Source organism: Rhinopithecus bieti, unplaced genomic scaffold, assembly GCF_001698545.2.
Source record: "Rhinopithecus bieti isolate Rb0 unplaced genomic scaffold, ASM169854v2 scaffold_5889, whole genome shotgun sequence".
NCBI classification, from domain to species: domain Eukaryota; kingdom Metazoa; phylum Chordata; class Mammalia; order Primates; family Cercopithecidae; genus Rhinopithecus; species Rhinopithecus bieti.
Window position 1 is genome coordinate 2,640,974 of NW_016805277.1, and position 20,337 is coordinate 2,661,310.

General features: G+C 41.7%; 1 protein-coding gene across 1 annotated transcript in view; it reads right to left on the bottom strand.

Moving 5' to 3' along the window:
• The window catches only part of HSPA4 (heat shock protein family A (Hsp70) member 4), a 62,117-nt gene that overhangs the window by 25,219 nt on the left and 16,561 nt on the right, over positions 1 to 20,337 (bottom strand). Inside the window, 5 exon segments of the mRNA XM_017871989.1 lie at positions 9,778 to 10,022; positions 12,548 to 12,681; positions 13,349 to 13,448; positions 16,492 to 16,614; positions 19,760 to 19,900. Of these exon segments, the coding sequence (XP_017727478.1) occupies positions 9,778 to 10,022; positions 12,548 to 12,681; positions 13,349 to 13,448; positions 16,492 to 16,614; positions 19,760 to 19,900 (743 nt within the window).

Sequence of the window (20,337 nt, forward strand, 5' to 3'; positions counted from 1 at the left end):
AGGTTTACAGAGAAACAAACATGACAAGAATCCCCATATATCTCTTCCTCACCCCCAGCCCAGTTCCTCTATTAACATCTTGCATTAGTAAGGTTCATTTGTTACAATTAATGAGTCAATGCTGATAAATATGATAGTTTCTATTAGTGTTCTATGAGTTTTAACAACATATAAGTATTCACCACTTCAGTAACATACAGAATAATTTCACTGCCCTAAAACTCCCCTGTGCTCCAACTATTCATCCCTCCCTGCTCCAAACTCCAGGTAACTAACTGTTTTATTGTCTGCCTAGTTTTTTTGTTTTTTTTTTTTTTTTTTTGTGAGGGGGGGTTGGGGTTTTTTTCAGATGGAGTTTCAGTCTTGTTGCCCAGGCTGGAGTGCAATGGTGCAATCCCAGCTCATTGCAACCTTCACCTCCCGGGTTCAAGCGATTCTCCTGCCTCAGCCCCCTGAGTAGCTGGGATTTCAGGCGTGTACCACTACACCTTGCTAATTTTTTTTTTTTTTTTTAATTTTTTAGTAGAGATGGGATTTCACCATATTGGTGAGGGTGGTCTTGAACTCCTGACCTCAAGTGATTCACCCGCCTCGGCCTCCCAAAGTGCTGGGATTACGGGCATGAGCCATCGCACCCGGTCGTCTGCATAGTTTTGCCTTTTCCAAAATGTCATATAGTTGGAATCCAACAGTATATGCAGATTTTTCAGATTGGCTTCTTTTACTTGGCAATATGCATTTAAGGTTCTTCCATGTCTTTTCACACCCTGACTGCTCACTCATTTAGGGTTTAAGAAGTAATGAAAATGTTCTAAAATTCAGTTGTGATGATGGCTGCTGAGCTCTATGAAAACACACACACACAAATTTTTTTTTTTTTAAATCACTGAATTATACATGTTAAAAAAGTGACTTCTAGTCGGGTGCAGTGGCTCACACCTGTAGTCCCAACACATCAGGAAGCTAAGGCTTGAGCTCAACCAGAAGTTCAAGACCAGCCTGGACAACACAGCAAAACCCCATCTCTATTAAACATACAAGAAATTAGCCGGGCGTGGTGGTGCACACCTGTAGTCTCAGCTATCCAGGAAGCTGAGGCAGAAGGATCACCCGGATGAGGCTACAGTGAGCCATGATCAAGCCATGGCGCTACGGTGAGCCATGATCAAGCCATGGCACTCCAGCATGAGCAACAAGGATCCTTTCTCCAAAAAAGGGGGAAAAGGAGGTGACTTTATTAAATTACATCTCAATAAAAAAGAATAGTAGGCTGGGCGCGGTGGCTCACGCCTGTAATTCCAGCCCTTTGGGAGGCCAAGGCAGGCAGATCACCTCAGGTCGGGAGTTTGAGACCAGCCTGACCAACATGGAGAAACCCCATCTCTACTAAAAATACAAAATTAGCCGGGCACGGTGGCGCATGCCTGTAATCCCAGGTACTTGGGAGGCTGAGGCAGGAGAATCACTTGAACCTGGAAGGCAGAGGTTGCAGTGAGCCAAGATCACAACATTGCACTCCAGTCTTGGCAAAAAGAGTAAAACTCCGTCTCAAAAAAAAAAAGAATAGTAAAGTATAGAAAACACTCACCAGAGCATGCAAAACTTAAGGACTGCTAACATCAATATTGGTGAGATGTAAGAGCTCTTACATGTTAGAAGTTTAAACTGTTTTACTTCTAATAGAAAAAAAAGCTGAAGAGTCACTGTCCATCAATAACAACAAAGCTACAATGGCACAGTAGTTAGCAATACAGAAGAACAAATGGCACGTGGAACAAACAAATGAATCTCAATTTTATGCTGACTAAAAAAATGCCTCACACAAAAAACTACATACTACATGATGCCACTTACAAGAAGTTACAGAATTGGCAAACTTAATCTACAGACTGAAAAATACAAAAAGCACATCAGTGGTTACAGAAGCCTGAGGAAACATTCCAACATAATGGTCTATTTCATAATAAAGGCATTAGTTACAAAGATATGTGTATGTTGAAACTCAGCATATAAGCACTTAAAACCTGAGTGTGTCATTATATAAAAATATATCCAAAAAACAACGAATTCTGGTCAATATGCAAACTTTAGTATTTGGGGAGAAGTCTACATTTATAATGTCCGCAATTTAAGTTTCTGGAAGAAGTACACAGATGCAAATTACTTTGAGATATATTAAAAACAAAATTGAGGCCAGGCCACGCAGTGGCTCACACCTGTAATCCCAGCACTTTGGGAGGCTGAGGCGGGCGGATCACCTGAGGCTGGGAGTTCGAGACCAGCCTGACCAACATGGAGAAACCCCGTCTCTGCAAAAAACACAAAATTAGCTGGGCGTGGTGGTGCATGCCTGTAATCCCAACTACTTGGGAAGCTGAGGCAGGAGAATCACTTGAACCCGGGAGGCGGAGGTTGCAGTGAGCTGAAACCGCACCATTGCACTCCAGCCTAGGCAACAAGAACAAAACTCCATCTCAAAAAATAATAATAATAATTAAAAATTGATGGCTTTATAGGATACATGAACAAATATGTAATAAAACAAGTACAGTAAATGTTCGCAGTAGAATCTAAGTGGTGAGATAAGGACATTCACTGTAAAATTCTTCCAACTTTGTTTCATGTCTGAAAATATCTGAAATCAAAACTGTGAAAAGCAAAGGAAAAGACTGTAAGAAGACAGCATCAGCAGTAGAGGTTTTTGTTGTTGTTGTTCTGTTTTTATTTTTTTGAGACGGAGTCTCACTCTGTCACCCAGGCTGGAGTGCGGTGGCACGATCTCAGCCCACTGCTACCTCCGCCTCCCAGGTTCAAGCGATTCTCCCACCTCAGGTTCCCGAGTAGCTGGGACTGCAGGTGCACACCACCAAGCTCAGGTAATTTTTGTGTTTTTTGGGTTTTTTTGGTTTTTTTTTTTTTTTTTTTTGTATTTTTTTGAGACAGAGTCTTGCTCTGTCACCCAGGCTGGAGCAGAGAGGCACTACCTCGGCTCACTGCAGCCTCTGCCTCCTGGGTTCAAGCAATTCTCCTGCCTCAGCCTCCCGAGTAGCTGGGATTACAGGTGCCCACCACCACACCCGGCTAATTTTTGTATTTTTAGTAGAGATGGGGTTTCACCATGTTGGCCAGGCTGGTCTCAAACTCCTGACCTCAGGTGATCCACCCACCTCGGTATACCGAAGTGCTGGGATTACAGGCGTGAGCCACCGCGCCTGGACGGTAGAAGTTTTTTGATAGTTTCTTTTTAAAAAGTTTAATTGCAATATAATTTACATGCTATAGAATTCACCCATTTAAAGTATGTAATTCCTGTCCGGGTGAGGTGGCTCACACCTATAATCCTAGCACTTTGGGAGGCTGAGAAGGGTGGCTAAGCTCAGGAATTTGAGACCAGCCTGAGCAATATGGCAAAATCCTGCCTCTACAAAAAACACAAAAATTAGCCAGGCATGTCAGTGAACACCTATACTCCCATCTACCTGGGGGGCTGAGGTGGGAGGATCTCTACAACCTGAGAGATTGAGGCTGCAGTGAGCTAAGATGGTACCACTGCACTCCACATTGCATGACAAAGTGAGAACTTGCCTCAAAAAGAAATAAATAAAATCAAAAAGATAAAAATAAAGATGTAATTACTGACTTTTGGGCATGAGGCTTTAGTACAAAATTATTTTTAAGTATACAATTCAGTGACTTCATATATACAGAGTTCTGCAAGCATCGCCACAATCAATTTTAAAACATTTTCAGTCTAAAAAAGAACACTTTCATACCCCTTAACTGTTACTTTCCTCAACTCCCATAGCCCTAGGCAACCACTAAATCTACTTTCTGTCTATAGATTTGCCAATTCTGGGCATTTCATATAAATGGAATCATACAAAATGTGGCCTTTTGTGACTTCTTTCATTAGCACGAACTTTTCAAGGTTCATCCATGTTTTAGTATGTATCTGTATTACATATTTTTCAATTGCCAAAAACATCCCATTGTATGGACAGAGCATATTTTCTTTACCCACTTCTTCATCAGATGATGAACATTTGGGTTGTTTCCACTTTTTGGCTATCATGAGTAGTGTGATGAGCATTCACATATGAGTTTTTCTGTGGACATGTGTTTCCATTTCTCTTGAATATGTATCTAGAAATACAATTGCTGAATAATGTGATAATCTGATGTGGATTTTTTTGCTTTTTGAGAGGGTTTCCCTCTGTCGCCCAGGCTGGAGTGCAGTGGCATAATCATGGCTCACTACAGCCTCCATCTCCTGGGATTAAACAATCCTACAACAAAATTAGGTAACGACATAAGCCCACAAACCTCAAAATACATATAGGCAGAGACAAACCACCCACATTTACAATTCCTGCTTAGTATCAGCTCTGTGCAAAATAAACAGAAGGAAACAAAAGGGTATATAATTGGCCTGAAAACTCCAGAATAACCTAACGCAGAGGGCCAGACTGAAAACAGAAGCTGGAATTAGCAGCGGTTGGCATGTTCCAAAACAAGTATAAAAGGCCCTAAAATGAGGTATTCAGGGACCACAGCAAACTGAGCCCAATCTAAAGTTACCTTCAAAGAAAAAAGAACTACACTGAAGAAAAACTACTGATTAAAAAATCCAAACTAAGCAGGACAGCACAGTAAACATACAAGAAGAGGGAGGGAAAACATCTCAGAAAGTTAACCCACATTTTTAAAATATTTCACAAAAACAAAAGAGGAACTCACACTTATAATCCCTGCACTTTGAGAGGCAGAGGCGGGTGGATGACTTGAGGTCAGGAGTTCGAGACTAGCCTGGCCAACATGACGAAACCCCACCTCTACTAAAAATACAAAAATTAGCTGGGTGTGGTGGTGCACACCTGTAATTCCAGCTACTCGGGAGGCGGAAGCATGAGAATCATTTGAACCCAGGAGGCGGAGGATGAAGCAAGCCGAGATCATACCACCACACTCCAGCCTGGGTGACCTACTGAGACTCTGTCTCAAAAAAAAAAAAAAAAAAAAAAGAACAGGCAAATCTATAGAGACAGGAAACATATTGGTAATTGCCTAGGGTACAGAGGGAAATGGAGAGTAAATGCTAATGGGTACAAGGTTTCTTTTTGGGGTGATAAAAACATTCTAGAATTAAATAGTGATCATAGTTGCACAACCTTGGAATTGTACACTTTAAAATAGTAAGGTTTTATGGTATGTGAATTATATTTCAATAAAAGTGATATAGGAAATGAAAGAACAAATCAGAATCAGAAAAACCTGGAACAGAATTAGAAATATAAGAATAAATGTCGGCCGGGCACGGTGGCTCAAGCCTGTAATCCCAGCACTTTGGGAGGCCGAGACGGGCGGATCACGAGGTCAGGAGATCGAGACCATCCTGGCTAACACAGTGAAACCCCATCTCTACCAAAAAACACAAAAAACTAGCCGGGTGAGGTGGCGGGCGCCTGTAGTCCCAGCTACTTGGGAGGCTGAGGCAGGAGAATGGCGTAAACCCGGGAGGCAGAGCTTGCAGTGAGCCGAGATCCGGCCACTGCACTCCAGCCTGGGCAACAGAGCAAGACTCCATCTCAAAAAATAAATAAATAAATATCAGAAATGAAAACTAAACAGTACACAAGAGCAATGCCATGAAGGACTGGACCAAAAATGGCAAATATAAAAAATAGGCAAACTAAAAAAAAATAATACGACACGCAAGGAAGATCCAACCTAATTATGTAGGAATTCCCAAAAAAGAAAACCACAGCACTACAACAGAATACTAGATAATATAATTCAAGAAAACTTAAGAAAATTTAATTAAACTTAGATTTGTAATATCAAACTATATAACGAAAAGGCACACTATGTACCTGGAAAAAAACTGCTGCAAAATAACCAACATCAAAACATACTGTAGTGAAATTATTGAGCTTTCTTTTTTTTTTCTTTTTGAGACAGGGTCTCACTCTCATCATCCTGGCTGGAGTGCAATGTGGTGTGATCATGGTTTGCTGCAGCCTCGACTTACTGAGCTCAGGTGATCCTCCCACCTCCACCTCCCAAGCAGCCAGGACGACAAGCGAATGCCACCACATCAGGCTATTTTTCTGTATTTTTAGTAGAGACGAGGTTTTGCCATGTTGCCCAGGCTGGCCTCGAACTCCTGAGCTCAAGCCATACGCCTGCCTCAATGTCCCAGAGTGCTGGGATTACAGGTGTGAGCCACCATACCCAAATGGACTTTCAAGAAAAAAAAAAAAATCAAAACATTTGGGCATCTAAGCAAAAAGAACAAGTGACAAATATCTAAAAACTATGCTGTCACACTTTGACAGCAATGTTATACACCAAAAGAAAATAGATTGTTACTGGCCGAACGCGGTGGCTCACACCTGTAATTCCAACACTTTGGGAGGCCAAGGCAGTCGGATCACGAGGTCAGGAGATAGAGACCATCCTGGCTAACACGGTGAAACCCCGTCTCACTAAAAATACAAAAAATTAGCCGGGCATGGTGGCAGGCGCCTGCAGTCCCAGCTACTCGGGAGGCTGATGCAGGAGAATGGCGTGAACCCGGGAGGCAGAGCTTGCAGTGAGCCAAGATCGCGCCACTGCCCTCCAGCCTGGGTGACAGAGCAAGACTCTGTCTCAAAAAAAAAAACAAAAAAAAAAAAATAGATTGTTTCTGCATTTAAGATACTCAAAAAGGAAAGAAAAGCTAAGAAGGTTCTATCCAACTACAGTGACTTTTAAGTATAAACATGGCAAATTGTCATCAACATGCAAGAACTTAAGGAACACTATTCACATGTGCTATCCATTAGGAATCTGCAGGAGAATGCACTTCCAACATCAAAACAATGAATTAACACAAAGCTACTAGTAATCTACTAAAATAATCCAAAAAATTGAAAATAAGTGCTGACAAAGATGTGGAGAAACTGAAACCCAGTACACTGCTGGTGGGGTAATCACTGAGAAATACAGTTTGGAGATTCCTCAAAAAGTTAAACATAGAATTGCTGTATAAGCCAGCAGTTCCACTCCTAGGTATATATGCAAAAGACCCGAAAACACGTACTTGTTCACAAATGTCCACAGCACTATTCACAACAGCTAAAAAGTAGAAACCCAAATGTTCATCAGCAAACGAATGGATGAATAAACTGCGGTATTATCCATACAAGAAAATAACATCTGCCCAAAAAAAAGAAAAAAATTAAGTACTGATACAGAATGTGGATGAACCTCAAAAACATTACACTGAGAAGTTAGAACAAAAGAAGTCAGACACATATTACATGACTCCGCTTATATGAAAAATACAGAATATATAAATCCACAGAAACAGAAAACAGGCTGTTGATCACCAGGGACCAGAGGTAAGGGAAAACAAGAAATAATCACCTACTGGGTATGAAGTTTTATTCTGGGGTGATGAAAATGTTTTTCCATTACATAGAGGTGGCCATTGCACAACCCTGTAAATGTACTAAATTCCAGTGAATTGTTTACTTTAAAATGCTTAATTTTATGGTACGTGAATTTCACCTCAAGTTTTTTTAAGTGAAGAAACCATTAATTAAAAGAAACATACTGTGAAATAATCCAGTTTCATCAATTTAAACAAAGGTGAATGTTAAAGACTAAAAGGCACAGTATCTCACACCTGTAACCCCAGCACTTTGGGAGGCTGAGGCAGGCAGATCACTTGAGTCCAGGAGTTCAAGACCAGCCTGGGCGACATGGTGAAATCCTGTCTCTACAAAAAATACAAAAATTAGCCAGGCGTGGTGGCATGTGCCTGTAGTCCCAGCTACTCAGGAGGCTGAAGCACGAGGATCATTTGAGCCCAGGAAACAGAGGGTGCAGTGAGCCAAGATCACACCACTACACTCCAGCCTAGGTGACAGAGTAAGATCCTGTCTCAAAAAAGCAACAACAATCACACTAAATGAAGATTATAATGTAGAACATATGAGAGCTATGTATTCTCATGATGTAGATACAGTACAACTTTTTGGTTTTTTTCTTTTGAAGACAGCGTCTCACTTTGTTGCCCAAACTAGAGTACAGTGGCACAATCTCAGCTCACTGCAACCTCTGTCTCCCAAGTTCAAGCGATTCTCCTGCCTCAGCCTCCCAAGTAGCTGGGATTACAGGCGCCCGCCATCACACCCAGCTAGTTTTTGTATTTTTAGTAAAGACAGAGTTTCACCATGTTGGCTAGGCTGGTCTCAAACTCCTGACCTCAAGTGATCCACCTGCCTCCCAAAGTGCTGGGATTACAGGAGTGAGCCATCACGCCCCACCACAGTACAACTATTTTTATTTTTTATTTTTTGAGACAGAGTCTCCCTCTGTTACTCAGGCTGGAGTGCAGTGGTGCGATCTCAGCTCACTGCAAGCTACACCTCCCGGGTTCACACCATTCTGCCTCAGCCTCCCCAGCAGCTGGGACTACAGGCGCCCGCCACCACACTCAGTTAATTTTTTGTATTTTTAGTAGAGACGGGGTTTCACCATGTTAGCCAGAATGGTCTCAATCTCCTGACCTCGTGATCCACCCGCCTCTGCCTTCCAAAGTGCTGGGATTACAGATGTGAGCCACCGTACCCGGCCACAACTATTTTTAAAAAAGAGCACACAGGCAAATTCAGTTTCTAAAAAATTTGAACTACTTAATAAGTATCTACTTAGCTCTTACAAACATGTAACACTTCACTAACAATTTCTGAAACATATTGGCTTACCTCCAGACTTCATGGAACACACACACACACACACAAGACTGCTGCTTAACAAAAAAGAAAGCCATCTCTTGCAAGTAGGGGGAGAGGTGACTAAAAATTTGGATACAAGGCAACAATAAACACCATTTCAATTTTTTTACGGATAGCTGAGGCACACGTCTCCAAATACCCACCACCAGTCTTGCCTAAATTCTACCAGTAGAGTTCACAGTCAAAAGAACATCTTACTCCCATCATCCAAGCAACCGAACCAGGCAACAATAACACTCTGGGTGTTTCTGAGGATAACCCCGAAATGTCAATTACCCAGAATTCTTGCAGCACTATACAAAAAGAGCTATCACCCTCAAGTGAACCCAAATCTTTCAAAAAGAAAAATTTCAGGCTGGGCGCAGTGGTTCACACTGGTAATCCTCGCACTTTGGGAGGCTGAGGTGGGTGGATCACCTGAGGTCAGGAGTTCGAGACCAGCCTGGCCACCACGGCGAAACTCCGTCCCTACTAAAAATACAAAAAGTAGCTGGGCACAGTGGCAGTCACCTATAACCCCAGCTACTCGGGAGGCTGAGGCAGGAGAATCGCTTGAACCCGGGGGCAGAAGTTAGAGTGAGCCGAGGTCGTGCCACTTCACTCCAGCCTGGGCAAAAGAGCAAAAAACTCTCAAAAAAAAAAAAAAAAACAAAGAACAATTTCTTAATCACTGGGTAAATTCAATTCAATTTAATTCTGCATTACAGCTCTTTGCCCTGATTTTATGGAAATTTCATGTATGACAAATGCATATGTAAAGAACTACCAATATGTTGGAATATCCAATTAATCAGAACAAAACATTAGTCTACATTATTAGAATAACCAGACCCAACTTTTCATAAAAGCAGGGTCCTGAATGGCTTCTTTTTAAAACAGAACCAAAATTATCATATAACCCCATGATAATTTTAATAACAATTAGTCAATTTAAGGTTAACATATGTGGAGAAAACTCACTGAACATTTTAACATCAAAACAGTATATACTTACCTATTCATAGTTCCAGATACATCAACATCATTCATAAAACATTCAATGCTCAAAGGGAGATCTGAAGCATTTGCACTCATCAATTTCTTGAGTTTCTCACACTCCTGAGAGAGTCGTAATAATGCACGGATTTTGGACTTAATGTCTAGCTTGTATTTCTTCCCAAATTCTTCACAGAAGTGATTTACTAACACTTCATCAAATTTTCTACCTCCCAATGTTGGGTCAAATGCAGTGGCCAGAACCTTAGGGAAAAAATGAGAATTAATCTAACAATGAACCAATCAATTCTGAAACAGATGGATATATCTTTACCTGGTAAGTTGCTTATTTAAAAAAAAAAAAAAAGAAAAAAAGGAGGGTTACATTAAGGTTAAAACAAGGCAATGTATACATCATTTAATCTTTATTACGACCACACTGTAAAAATAGGCACTACAATCCCCAATTTACAGATAATGCTACAGACCTAGACAGATGAGATAAACCGCACTTCACAAAGCTACTAAGTGGTAGAAGTGGAATTCAAAGCCAAATCTCCTTAATTCCAAAGTCCATGCCCTCCCCACTACACCAGTCTGACTCCCAATAGCAGTTACACGTCCAAGGTAAAATATACTAACATGTCGTGTACCTATTTCTAGTCTACTCACTATCACAAAACTGAGTAATACCAAGGCTCAACTCTCTGCAGTTTACTACCAAAGGATTCGTTACAGCCTTAGCTCATAGCAGTGTGTTTCCATTTAACCTGGAAGTCTAATTAGCCTGGGTTACCCGTTTTCAAATCTCTAACAGATTAGAAGCAAACTAGATCTAATTAGATTCAGTAATAGAAGTTAGGCTAAATAAGTAATGACATCCTTATGAAGGAATAAAACCAGTAAAACAATCTCTTCAAAGAATGCTAAACGTCATGGGGAAATTTTCTTAGTATGTTAACTGAAAAAAAAAAGACAGGACACAGAGCTAAATATAGTGACTCCAATTGTTTTCTTAGAAAACTAGAATGAAATACACCAAGAATGGTAAGATTGTAAGTAATTTTTTATTTATTTATTTATTTTATTTTATTTTTTTTTTTTTGAGACAGGGTCTCACTCCGTTGCCCAGGCTGGAGTGCAGTGGCACAATCTCAGCTTACTGTAGTCTGAACCATCCAGGCTCAAGCAATCCTCCCACCTCAGCATCCCGAGTAGCTAGGACTATAGGCACACATCACCATATCCAGCTACTTTCTGTATTTTCTTTGTAGAGATGGGGCTTCGTCATGTTGCCCAGGCTGTTCTCAAATTCTGGGCTCAAGCAATCCCCCAACCTCAGCCTCCAGAGTAGCTGGGACTACAGGCACACTACCACACCCAGCTAACTTTTGTAGAGACAGGGTTTCACTATGTTGCCCAGACTTTTCTTTACACATAAGTGTTTTCCAATTTGGAGAGATTTTTGTAATGATTATTTTTGTAATTTAAAAGTAATCAAAAGGATTGGAAAACTGACAGGTAACAGGTGACACTGAAGGACAATTTAGAAAAACAGAAGCAGATGGCTACTAATACACATCACTCTGATCCAAAGCCGGGCTGAATTATGACCAGACTCTTCTGTTTAAAAAGATGAAAGCATAGCATAGATCTTAGAAATTCTGTTAGTGATTAAAGTTTAAACACCGAGAATTACATTTGGCCCACCACTTATAGCTGTAAAAAAGCAAAATCACAAATCTCTCATTTCCCAATTATCTAAAAGATTCGCTTTCCTTTTATTTAAAACAAAACCACCTAAAACAATATAAACCAGAAAATAAAGTGGAAACGTCTATTTTCAAAGAAAGAAGACCATAACAAATAAAGTCTCAAAATGCCTCCAAAATTACCAAATATTTAGTTTGGGGTAATCCCTCTCCACCAATCTCCAATGGGTACAAGGGGTTCAATTTAGACCTCGGCACCAAGAATTTTAATATGTATTTCAAATAATTAAAGCAAACACTTGAGAAATCCTTGGTTCTTCACCAAATTCTAGATAAACTCATCTAGATAGAGAATGTTATACCTTACTGTGGAACTAGCATAAACCAGCAAACTCAACTGTGACAGAGATCACCCTCTGGCCCCTCCTTGCCTTCCACACTTCTGTGTGTACAAAACCACTTACAATTTAGGCTTTCTAGAAATCTATAATTTCCAGTCCAGTTTGTTTTGGAATCCAAAAGAAACTCCTTTTCCAGAACACTCAAAACCTCAAGAGCAAGAGGACAGAGCACCTGTACCACCTTCTCAATCCCCAGTGTAAAATTCACCAAGGAACTACATGTTAAAAAGTCCTCCTGCTGGGCGCGGTGGCTCACGCCTGTAACCTCAGCACTTTCGGAGGCCAAGGCAGGTGGATCACCTCAGGTCAGGAGTTCAAGACCAGCCTGACCAACATGGAGAAACCCCCGTCTCTACTAAAAATATAAAATTAGCCAGGCGTGGTGGCACATGCCTGTAATCCCAGCTACTCGGAAGGCTGAGGCAGGAGAACCGCTTTAACCCAGGAGGTGGAGGTTGCAGTGAGCCAAGACCACGCCATTGCACTCCAGCCTGAGCAACAAGAGCAAAACTCTGTCTCAAAAAAAAAAACAAAAAGAAAGAAAAAAAATCCTCCGAATAACCCTGCAAGGTATGCATTATTTTTCCCATATTGTAGATGAGAAAAAATAGTTGTCTCTCAAAATTTCATAATTACCATACAGTAACAGTCTTCTAGGGGAAAAAAAAATGCTTACTTTCAGTTTTCCTCTATTAAATGCACATACAGAAACTTGATAAGCAGAGTGGCCCATGTCTACAAAAACTACATTTCTTGGTTTCTCTTCTAAGGCAGGAAGATCTTGCTTATAGATTCCATATGCAAGAGCAACTACAGAAGAAAAAACACAAAAATTAAACATAACAACATCTAAGTAAATAAGATTCATTTAAGCAGGAAAAAAGAGGTTTTATGTATAACAAATGCAACTACATGTCTTATATTTTAGAAATCAAATTCTTTATAAGCACTATGTAATTTATTCAAGAAAAAGACTATCTTCCAAGAGTTAAATCCTGACATTCACTTAGACTTCCTTATAGCTGCCAATGGACTCTAGCACAATTTTCCCCAAGTCATTTCCCCCATTTTCCAAATATATTTTCCTGGATTTCTTCTTCCCCTATGCTATGTTTAACATCCCCACATGTTCTGTCCATGAGATGCTGCTTAATGTTCCATTCCTCTGACTCTACCAGTCCACAAATCTAAGAGAAGACCAATCTTTAACCGAAAGCACTGCTCCACACGCTAAGTGTGCTCCTTCCCCAAAAAGCATGTGATTAAATACCAAAATGCGTGCTATAAGGGTACACAAAAAGTACTGGCCAGATTAATTCCTCACAAGTGACACAGTATGCAAAAACACCATGACACAGGTGGTAAGCAAGAGTAGCAGTGCTGAAAGCAAAATAAAGAGCAAGAAACCCTAGAGTTTTAAAATTTCACAACCTTCAACATTAACCAAGTCAAAAAATTAATCAATGGTCCTCCTTACCTGCAGTGGTTTCATTCATTAATCGCAAGCAATTAAGACCAGCAATCTGTGTTGCATCCATCACTGATCGTCTTTCTGCATCAGTATAGAAACAAGGAACCTACCAAAAAAAAATGAATGTTTACTATATTATGGATTCTAATTTTAGTTAGTAAATTCCAAGAATGCCATCAAATACCTACAGCAATTTACTCTGTATATCATCAAGAAAATATTTCAAACTCGTAGGGAAAAGTTAGCGTATTTAGTGTTAGTGTTAGGATATACAATAGCCATACCATTACCTTACATACACACATTACATGGCAGATCAAAATACCAACAGCTAAAGTAGTGACTGCAGAGAAGAGTTAATATAGAGGCCAGAAACTACTATCCTTAGAAAACGCCTGCTTGCATGTTGGTCCTTGCCTGGCATCTAGGATCTTGATTCACAAACAGTTCACTAAATCAACAGAAAAAATTTCCCTAAAGATTAAGAGTGGCTCACTGTACCTAAACTGTTTATACAAAAATGCAGCTTGTGCTGACTACCGGCTTTCCTTCTGGGAATCTGGAATTTTGGTTCATGCTAGGTATAGGGTACCAATGTGACTGACCCCCAATAAAAACCCTGGACTACTCAGGCACGGTGGCTCTTGCCTGTAATCCCAGCACTTTGGGAGGCCGGGGCGGGTGGATTACCTGACATCAGGAGCTGGAGACCAGCCTGGCCAACATGGTGAAACTCAATCTCTACAAAAAAAAAAAAAAAAAAAAAAAACCACTAGTTGGGTGTGGTGGCACATGCCTGTAATCCCAGCTACTCCGGAGGCTGAGGCTTGAACCTGGGAGGTGGAAGCTGCAGTGAGCCAAGATCATGCCACTGCACTCCAAGCTGGGAAACAAGAGCGAAACTCAGTCTCAAAAAAAAAAAAAAGAAAACCCTGGACCAGGCTCAGGCAGAACTCCTGTGGTAGAGGACATTTCACCCGTACTGTTACAATCTGTTGCTGGAGTTAAGCACATGCTGACTCTGGGAAGCTTGTGCCTGGTTTCCTCCAGACTCTGCCTCATGTGCCTTTTCCCTTTGTTGATTTTGCTTTGCATCCCTTCACTATAATAAATCTTAGCCTAAGAATAGCTATATGCGGCCGGGCGCGGTGGCTCACGCCTGTAATCCCAGCACTTTGGGAAGCCTGTAATCCTAGCACTTTGGGAGGCCGAGGCCGAGGTGGGCAGATCACAAGGTCAGGAGATCGAGACCATCCTGGCTAACATGATGAAACCTCACCTCTACTAAAATACAAAAAAATTAGCCGGGCATGGTGGTGGGTGCCTGTAGTCCCAGCTACTTGGGAGGCTGAGGCAGGAGAATGGCGTGAACCTGGGAGGCAAAGTATGCAGTAAGCCGAGATCGCGCCACTGCCCTCCAGCCTGGGTGACAGAGCAAGACTCCGTCTCAAAAAAAAAAAAAAAATGAGAATAGCTATATGCTAGGGCCTGTGAACCCTCCTAAGCAAATTACCAAAACTCAAGTGTGATCTTCAGGCCCCGCCCAAACATGACTCTTACCCAAAACCAGAAAAGACACTTAGGCATTCCAATATTTTATACACATTTTACTCCCACACAGAGTGTAATGCAGGAGCAAAGCTAGGCGCACTAGATGGAGGAATGGAAACAAATCTGGGAGACCAATGGAGAGGCGAGGAAAGGTAGGAAACATCTAAGAAATACAGTATCTGGTGTATCAGCCACTGGGGAATCAAGGTCACTGAATCTGAGCTTTTTAAAGGAACATAGCGTTTTTATTCTTCTATAAAGAATAAAGCCCATTCCCAGAATGGTGTACACAACTATAATCCAATTCTTTCTGATAAATGTCAATTCTACTTTACAATAACCAAGGACTAAGGAATCCACCAGGCAACAGACTCTGGGGTGAAAAAGCCACCTAACAGTCCATGCTTTGCCAATCAATGCACCAACGGTAAGACAAAACAGGCCACGAAACTAAAGTATCAGGTAACAATTGCAGAATGAGGAGATTCGGTGGCAAAGCCAATGTAACCACACATATTTCAACAGTCCCTAAGGATTCCGCCATACTAAAGCACAAAGCTACAGCAGCCAGGCTTTCACCTTAACAGAGATATGCAAAAGATAAAGTCAACTGCTGCCATGTCTTTATGTTTTTTGGATAATTTTTTTGAGACAGGGTCTCACTCTATTGTACAGGCAAGAATGAGGTGGTGTGATCACAGCTCACTGCAGCCTCAAACTCCTGGGCTCGAATGAGCCTCCCAAGTAGCTGGGACTACAGATGTGCGCCACCATGCCCAGCTTTTTTTTTTTTTTTTTTTTTTTCGTAAAGACAGGGATCTCACTGTGTTGCCCAGGATGGTCTCAAAGGATCCTCCTGCCCTCGCCTCCCACAGTGCTGGGATTAAACCACCAAGCACAGCCCTTGCCTTTGTCTTTAATGCTAGATACCAACAGCAAATACAAATAGAGAACAAGTGCCATTTACAATTGGGGGTATTCAACTAATTCAACAAATGAGTGACTACCCTGTGCTATGCTAGGCACTATGCTAGGTGGTGAAAAAAATCCAGGAAGAAGTGGGCAGGCTGAGATGCATGTACCTTGAAGAACAGAAGAGATTTAAATAGGCAGAATAACAAAGGAGGCCTGAGTAAAAGCTAAGCAGCAGAAGAGAGTAAGAAAATGAAGACTAGTTTCATAATTTTTTTTTTCTTTGAGACAGAGTTTCGCTCTTGTCACCCAGGCCGAAGTGCAATGGCACCATCTCAGCTCACTGCAACCTCAGCTTCCTGGGTTCAAGCAATTCTCCTGCCTCAGCCTCCCAAGTAGCTGGGATTACAGGTGCCCACCACCACACCCAGCTAATTTTTGTATTTTAGTAGACATAGGGTTTCACCATGTTGGCCAGGCTGGTCTCAAACTCCTGACCTCAGGTGATCCACCCACCTCGGCCTCCCAAAGTGCTGGGATTACAAGCATGAGCCACTGCGCCCAGCCTGACAAATTTTTTAAATAACTATTACAACCTGAGACAAAAAACTTTACTTGAAATTAGCAGCTTTCTTCTCTCTGCTTCTTCATGCAAATTCCCAATAACGTATAGGGATCAAACTCACCGAAACAACACAGTCAACTACAGGCTTCTTAAGCACACTTTCGGCTGTTTCCTTCAGTTTGGACAAAAGCATGGCAGTCACTTGCTCAGTGGTAAAATTTCGCTCTTCCTCCATATATGTCACCTGCAAGAAAACAACAAAGAGGCCTAGACTTATTGTATTTCCTTCTTCATGTCCTAGTCCTAAAAGCTAAAACGAACAATGCCTCCCATTATCAACGCAACATTATCTCAAGAGGGGGTTGAAAAAAAGCTAGTTTTGCAAGTAATACCTTGAAGGTCACTTCTAGTTGTTTTTTTTTTTTTTTTTTTTTTTGAGGCAGGGTCTCTCTCTGTCGCTCTCTCTCTCTCTCTCTCTCTCTCTCTCTCTCTGGAGTGCAGTGGCATGATCACAGCTCACTGGAGACTTAACTTCCTGGGTTTAAGCAATCCTCCTGCCTCAGCCTCCCAAGTAGCAGGGAGCAAAAGTGCACGTCATCACACCTAGCTAATTTTTTTCTTTTTTTCCTTGTAGCGACAGGGTTCTTGCTTTGTTGCCGATGCTAGTCTCAAACCTCCTGGCTTCAAGCAATCCTCCTGCCTCGGCCTCCCAAAGTGCTGGGATTACATGCATGAGCCACCACGCCTAGACTATTTTAGCTTTCAACCAAACACGATACTTGGAGATGAAGGACCACAATGTAAAACGACAAATCTTAAGAAAAGTTCTTTGCAAAGGCAAATCAGTGTAGCTCACCAAGACCCACACTGTCCATAAAGAGGCTGCTGGTAGAAACTATTTTACTATCTGACATACTATGTGTATTTTAATGTGTTTACTGTTTATTATCCATCTCCACAATTAGGATTCAATCTAATATGAGGACATGCATTTGCCTGATTGTACACTGCCATAGCTCCAGCACCTAGAACAGGACCTGGCACAATAAATACTGGTTGAATTAAATAATAAAAGATGGGCTGGGTGCAGTGGCTTACACCTGTAGTCCCAGCATTTTGGGAGGCTGAGGCGGGCAAATCACTTGAGGTCAGGAGTTCAAGACCAGCCTGGCCAACATGGTGAAACCCCCTCTCTACTAAAAACACAAAAAATTAGCTGGGTGTGATGGTCCGTGCCTGTAATCCCAGCTACCAGGGAGACTGAAGCATGAGAAAAGCTTGAACCCAGGAGGCGGAGATTGCAATAAACCTAGATCTTGCCACTGCATTCCAGCCTAGGCGACACAGCGAGACTGTCTCAAAAAATAAAATAAAATAAAATAAGTAACAATAATGAATGAACAAAGCTTCAAGATAAAGCCCTATTCCAGATAAAAGTCTGCAACTTTGGTAACAGTTATGAATTTTAAATGTTGAAAGACTGCCTAAAATAATCCCATCCCATCCCACATGCCCATATTCCCCAATTACAATCCAGAATAGAACATGTTGCTCTCTTCTTTTAGCTGCTGCCCTAACTCAGCTTGCGTGCCACCTTCTCACTCCCCAACCCAACCACATTTTATTCTGGTTTAGAATTGAACAGCTCTTACTATATTGCATGATAAAGATAGGGAAATATCCCTCCTGGTGCCCTTTCTAAATTATCTCTTTCTTCGCTGCTATTTGCCTAATTCTGAGGTCAATTCCTCCACTTTTAGACTTGCATCTACTTGTTTCCCAAATCTTCTTCCTAGTCTTTTTCTCCTTTGGTTCTTGCAATGCTTATGACTAAATCTGCCAATACTTATCCTATTTCTTTTGTAACTAGTAAGTACTGCTCATTTCTTCACCTCCCCCACCCCCCCCTTTTTTTTTTTTTGAGGCGGAGTCTCGCTCTGTTGCCGGGACTGGAGTGCAGTGGCCAGATCTCAGCTCACTGCAAGTTCCCCCTCCCGGGTTTACACCATTCTTCTGCCTCAGCCTCCCGAGTAGCTGGGACTACAGGCGCCCGCCACCTCGCCCAGCTAGTTTTGTATTTTAGTAGAGACGGGGTTTCACCGTGTTAGCCAGGATGGTCTCGATCTCCTGACCTCGTGATCCGCCCGTCTCGGCCTCCCAAAGTGCTGGGATTACAGGCTTGAGCCACCGCGCCCGGCCTCTTCACCTCCCTTTTTAACCCCTTTCTCTTTCCTGTGCTTCAGCTTCATCTTTTACTATCCCATTCAAACTGTCCTTAATTACCACAGATATTTTAAGTAAACCCAGTCATCATTCTTTAGTTTTCAGAATTTTTCACTTCTAAATACAACTAAATTAATGGCTACACTGCAACAGTAGACTACCTTCTTCTCATGGTTCTCAACATCTCCTGGCTTTCCAGCCTGTTCTCCTGATTCTTGGTCTCCAAAACCAAATATCCTCATAAACTCACCTGCCTGGAAAGCCAATCACGCCCCCACCCCCCACTTGGGGATTCCTCTTACTACCTCTGAGTACAAGAAAGGCAAATGTGTCCACCCTATCCATCTCCCAGCCTCTTACCTCTTTTCTGTGATCAGTTCACTGCATACTTCCAGAGACTCCACTAGATGTACCAGAGATAAAGACCAAACTCACTTTTCCCCAAAAGAACATCTCTTTCTAAATTAAGTCCTATATCCAAGAGTATGTCCATCTATTTGCTAGTGACTTAAAACTGTGATTCCTGCCGGGCACAGGGCTCGCGCCTGTAATCCCGAAACTTTGGGAGGCCGAGGTGGGCGTATCACAAGGTCAGGAGTTTGAGACCAACCTGGCCAACACGGTGAAACCCCCCCCTCTATTAAAGATGCAAAAAATTACCCAGGCGTGGTGGCACGCGCCTGTAATCCCAGCTACTTGGTAGGCTGAGGCAGGAGAATCACTTGAACCCAGGAGGCCAGGAGGCGTGAGCCAAGATCACGCCATTGCCCACCGGCCTGGGTGACAGAGCGAGAGTCCATCTCAAAAAAAAAAAAAAAAAAAAAAAAAAAAAAACCCTGTGATTCCTTTGCCTGCTCTTCCAGAAGTCATTCCCTAAAATCACGCTAAAAAGGCCATTGCATCAGTGAGCAAAACAAGCAGCAATGGCAGTATTAACTTCAAACCATCACTACCCAGGCATCCAACCCATATTAAGAGCACCACCCATGGCTCCCAACCAAAATCCAGATCATTCAAAAAATGTCAAATAGTCTTCACCAGAAAAAAACTTTTCCTAAGCATCTGTAAGCATTTTCATTACAATCTGACATCAGAAAGGTACAGATAGATATTGAACTGATAAAATACTGCATTTTAATTATAAGGCATTAACTTGACAACCTTACCTTTATACCTGTTAATCCTGTGGGCAAGTGCACAATATCATATGCAAGGTTAGATTTTTCTGCCTCCACAAATGGATCAGAGAATGCTCGGCCATGGAATCTTTTAAATCCTTGGACTGTGTTCTTAGCATTCGAAATTACCTAAGAGAAAGAATATCAGAGTAGAAAAACTACCAATAATTTTTTTTTTTATTTCAACAGCCTCAGATTAAATTAACACCATTTTAACTTTATACAGTCTCCTTGGTTTCGGTTTCTTCAGACACTAAACTTTTCTAAATGGTGCCCACTAGCATGCGAAGTGAGGGATGAGGGATTTGCACGGGTCTCAGAGTGACAGGGCTAAAAACAGAGCCCTGCTCTTCCTATATCAGATGAAGTCAGGTCATTACACCTGTTTAAGTATTTTCTGTTCTTAAACTTCTAGTAAACATTTACAGCCGGGCGCGGTGGCTCAAGCCTGTAATCCCAGCACTTTGGGAGGCCGAGATGGGCGGATCACGAGGTCAGGAGATCGAGACCATCCTGGCTAACACGGGAAAACCCCGTCTCTACTAAAAAATACAAAAAAAAAAAAC